Genomic DNA, 5139 nt, shown 5'->3' with positions numbered 1-5139 from the left:
CTGATCTCGAGTAATGTATTTTTCCTGAAAATTTCGAATAGCGAAGAACTGGAGGGGGTTTAGAGGAAAGAATTTCAGAAGAAGATAGCAAGCGGAATTCAGATGTTCGTCGAGGATACGCGTGGTGGTCGAGCAAAGATGATAAAAGCTTGCGAAGCAGAGGAGGCAGGTAGTTTTGGTTTCGGGAGCGGAACAGCAGGAGCTCGACATGACCTCGACGATGATCATTCGTTTGTTGATTCCCTGCAGCATTCTAGGCTTCGCGAGCTGTGAGTACAAGATGATTGTATCCTCGAGAAAGTGAAACGTTCCTTTTGCTAAATATATCAGTGATATTTCTTGTGCCTGATTATTGGTTTTGAAAACATGTGTTTCCTGTGATTATTATCATATCATTGTTAAGCAGGAGTTCTGTTATACAAATATTGCTTTTTGGTTTACTGATGCCATGCCATAGGTATAATCGCGATAGCAATTTTGGTAACCATGTAAGTAGTAGCTTAATAAATGTATCTATAAGAATGGTGTAGCAGTTGCAATAAATTATATAGCTCTTCTAGCTTTGTGTAATTTAATCTAACATTTTAAGAACCATTGTTTTCTTTGAATTTACGAACCGACAAGACAGTTCGGTAGAAATATAAAGTTATTAGCCGTGGAACATAGTTGTTAAAATTCATTGACTGTTGTGTCACTGCAACGCCATTTAGCTTTACGTGAGCATCGTGTCACATTTTTGGTGTATATCTTCGTCCAATATTTTCCAGGTTTTATTTTGCGATAAAAATGATTAATTTTAATTAAGACTGTTACATAATCACTGTTGTGAAAATTAACCGTGCTATAATCTTGAATATTTTAATATTCTCAGTCATAAAGCAGAGTTTTGGCAAAACAAAAGGAGACAATTTGTTCAATTCTAAAGAATTTTTCTATTTTAATAAAAGAAAAATTTCAGAAACTTGCAAAGTTTCGCTGTTATTATTACAGAATTTAATAATTTTTATATGCATGTGAGAAATTTTTATTTTAATTGTTAAAGTAAAAATTCTAAATTCATTAATAAGCACTATGGTACTTGAGAAAATATTTTAATAAATTCCACATAAACTCCTAACGAATTCTCCTACCTAATTAATTATATTAAATTAATGTAACTTAAAAATCAACTGAACGATCTTTCCACTTTATAAAGGTATCAAACAAATCGAGAGTACCTATACAATGCCACAGATGTCTATTTTGTAATAGATTATGTAAACCATTGAAGACGATCTCGAGACCTGAGGGAAGACCTAGCTTTCGCCGAGAGAAAGAAATATATGTGTTTTAATTTCGGTTAGACTAATTGAACAAGTTTGCAAAGGAAGTCATTCTAACTCGTACGTAAGATAAAGAGAGGAAGAGTAGTGCGGAGGTCAAATCGCATCATCGAACTTTCTCCGTTCGAGGCTTTTCGATAGTGAAGGTAAATGCATGAGCACGCACGCTTCAGGGACCGGTTTCGTCTTCAACGTGCTGCATTATGCAACGGTCCAGGATTTCCCAATTCGGAGGCCCGCGAAAATAGCTCTGCTATCATTGAGCATTAATTCCTAATTAGCATTTTCAATGTCTTTCCAAGATCGAATCTGGAAAAAACGAATGGGAAATGAAACGAACATGATTCTGGGATAAATGTTTCGAAGGTACTTAAATAAATAAAATAAGGAATTCTATTATATACAAATCGTAATTAAGAGAATGGAAAATTCAAACGTTCCTGTATATGATATTTATAGGTGAAACAAATTAGGGGCAGACTATTAGAAGTTGTAGGAAATAATAAATAGGACTGTACAAAATAAAATAAATGAAAAATGTACGTGTGGGATAAAGCAATTAAATTTTTCGTGATAAATTTGAATAACACCTTTTTCACAAATAAGAAACTGTAAACATTTATGAAATCAATTTATTAGTTATAGAAGATTATAAAATTTTGAAGTAATTATTTGATGGTCACTCGTGATAGATTACTTCAGGAACGGTGAAATAATAAAGATATACGATCAAGTTTTATGTGATTCAGTAACAGGAGACCAAATAAATCAGACGATTTCGTATAACACGGGTTACGAAACTGTCGTGAATAATCGTGAAATAATATTGAAATAGGTGCCTGATACTCACATATTGAAAAACCAGGATTCTCATAACAACTTCGTCTTCACGTTTCATAACATCACTGTGCTTCTTGTAGCGCCGACAGAATACTTTTTGCATTATTCATTATTCATTATCTTCTTATTTTCCTGAAAATTTATATTTTTATTACTAAAATGACACATGACATTTCTTTCACAAATGAGATAGGAATTATAGATAAAATGTATTATTCGTCTTATCTTTCTAGCTATCAATCAAAATCGTTTCATAGGAGCAAATCAAGGAGATTTTGCGTACACCAATACCAAACAGCAAACTTCAATTTCTTGTCCGGAAAGAAATGGTCGATTTCCTGTTCCATCTGAATGCGATGCCTACATAGAGTGCATCGATGGCGTACCTGAAGAAAAATTATGTCCCGAGGGACTCCTATTTAATCCAGAAGTGAGATTCAATTTTCCCTGTGGATATCCAATAGACGTGGACTGCGATGGAAGGCCTAATCGACGTTTGTATCACGCAATTTCGTATTTTCTTTAAGTTTTCTTGCACTTGTAAGCACTTTTTGGGAACTTGAAATGAAAAAAATAATATTAATTTATTGATTGATTTTTTCAATAAATTTTAAGAAAAAAGTAGTATATATTATTAATAGTATAAATAGAGAGTATCATATATATGCTTTAAATTTCATTTCATTGGAAAACTTCTTATTAGATAATAATAATAATTTGAATATTTAAATTTTCTAAAAAATAATTAAATCTTACAATTTCATAATTTTCTATAACATCTTCAATTTTCAGAGCCTCCGCAGCCAAGTGAAGATTGTCCTCATCAATATGGCTATTTCAAGATTGGAGACCATCAAAATTGTGGTCAGTTTATGAACTGTGCCGAAGGAAGGGGCCACATTTTCGACTGTCCTGAAGGATTGGCATTCAATGCTGAATCTTATCGTTGTGACTGGCCTGATCAGGTACCGGATTGCGATGCTGAAGGTAAGCGGATTTCATATTACCCCTTTTATTCCTTTTCAATGTGTCAAGCTTCTTTCGTCACAGCGTCCTTGAAATTCTTCATTGCATCATACATGTAAAATTCTCACGAAGAATGCAGAAACATCTCTGCTTGAAGCAGGAAAAAGAAATTTCAGAATTAGTATGATATATAAGATTAAAAATAAATTCTAATTTATTCAGATTGTTTCTCTAATTAGTTCTAATTAAATGCAGACTTTCCTATTATTTTCTATCAAGGAAATAAATATAAGATAAATAATCAAAGAAATACAAAAAATCATTGATTTATAAAAATTGTTAAATAATTACTTTGTATTGTTAATGCAGTCATCTTCGGCTTCCGGTGTCCAGAGGATTTTCTAGTCCTGAAATTAGTACGATATATAAGATTAAAAATAAATCCTAATTTATTCAGATTGTTTTTTGATTAGTTCCAATTAAATGCAGACTTTTCTATTATTCTCTATCAAGGAAATAAATATAAGATAAATAATCAAAGAAATACAAAAAATCATTGATTTATAAAAATTGTTAAATAATTACTTTGCATTGTTAATGCAGCCTTCCTCGGCTTCCGGTGTCCAGAGGAACTTTCCAATCCTGAACATCGATACCAGATCCGATTCTTCCGGAGTATTCTAGACTGCCAGCGTTATTACGTCTGCGTGAATGGTCGGCCACGGTTGCAAAATTGCGGTGCGGGAAGGGCTTTTAATGAGCTCATAGATGCATGTGATGCTGCGGCGAATGTCACCGGGTGGTAAGCGGATTTCTTATAATCCTTCCACATAGGAGACAAACGAGAAATAGAATCTCTCTGCAGCTACTTTATTTTGAAAACTTGCAATTCTTTAGTTATTAAGTGTAAGACTGATATATTTTTTTAGATTCGCTATTTCATTTTCTAGCAATTAACATATATTTTTGCTTTTCTTTTGTTTAATTCTAATTTATCTTTTATATTTTTATCTGTTTTTAGTGACTCACTTCCACTGCAGCTTGAGAAGAAAACTAAGCTGTTTTAGATATAGTAGGATTTTCTTGAATTCTCCTTCAAATTTTTCATAATTGACGAATGAATATATTTCATTAGATACAGTTATACTGTATAAATTAAATTTCAATGCTACGAATACAATTAAGGTTACATGCTACTGCAAAATTATAAAAAAGTAGGAAACATGTAATATTGTAAATAGATAAATTTTTCAAATGTACTATTGTAAAAAAGATGTAACTAGTACAAACTTATAGAACAGATAATTTTTAAAATAAAATAATTTGTTAAATTTTAACTACTTTTAAACAACAATAGTATCTTAACGTACAGGATTACTTTGATTTAAATCCCCCATGGATGATAATTTAGAGATTTAAGAAGTAATACACGCTTCTTTAATAACGATAATTTCAACTCAAAGATAATACTCGTTCACTGAATTTTAATCGCTCATGATACTCTCGAGACTCTCCTTTAAAACTTCCCTCTTAGAACTTTCTCCATACTACTCAGGTCTCTCCACAGCAACTACTGCCTCACACGCACTTTTCTCACACTGCGTATATCCTTACGCATTCGTTCTCTTTCATTGTAATTCGGAACCGTTCTCACTGGATTCATATAGACACGTTCACCCAAAATTCTTCAGTCATAAATAGTCCATACACTCGATTTTCTCGGAGTCGTACCTATTCCATTTCCACATTAGTAAAAATGGTAAGTTCTTATATTTATTTTTATTTTATTTCCAATCAATTATGCAATTTTACATCAAATATACATATATGATCTTAATTTGGTCTCAAACATAAAGAACCTCTGAATTAAAAGGTATTATAAAAGTTTTAAAGTGAGATTAATTCAATAAATTTTGCTAATTCGCCTCATTTCAAGCTTGAATAGTTATTATCTTTGGTATCAATGATAATATCTTTCGATATTTCACTTAGAAAATAGTTTTTGGACAGC

At 31.9% G+C, this 5139-nt stretch overlaps 1 protein-coding gene across 1 annotated transcript; it reads left to right on the top strand.

The window, feature by feature from the left end:
* Window positions 1-200: 200 nt before the first annotated feature.
* Window positions 201-4195, top strand: LOC108551823 (chondroitin proteoglycan 2). Its single transcript, XM_017906138.1, has 5 exons — window positions 201-269; window positions 2396-2656; window positions 2955-3149; window positions 3732-3930; window positions 4150-4195. The coding sequence occupies exons 1-5, from the start codon at window positions 209-211 to the stop codon at window positions 4193-4195; spliced, it is 762 nt and encodes a 253-aa protein (XP_017761627.1). The 5' UTR covers window positions 201-208.
* The last annotated feature ends 944 nt before the right edge of the window (window positions 4196-5139 follow it).

Source organism: Eufriesea mexicana, unplaced genomic scaffold (genome assembly GCF_001483705.2).
Source record: "Eufriesea mexicana isolate 0111107269 unplaced genomic scaffold, ASM148370v2 scaffold5020, whole genome shotgun sequence".
NCBI classification, from domain to species: domain Eukaryota; kingdom Metazoa; phylum Arthropoda; class Insecta; order Hymenoptera; family Apidae; genus Eufriesea; species Eufriesea mexicana.
This window is presented reverse-complemented; position numbering and strand designations above follow the sequence as displayed.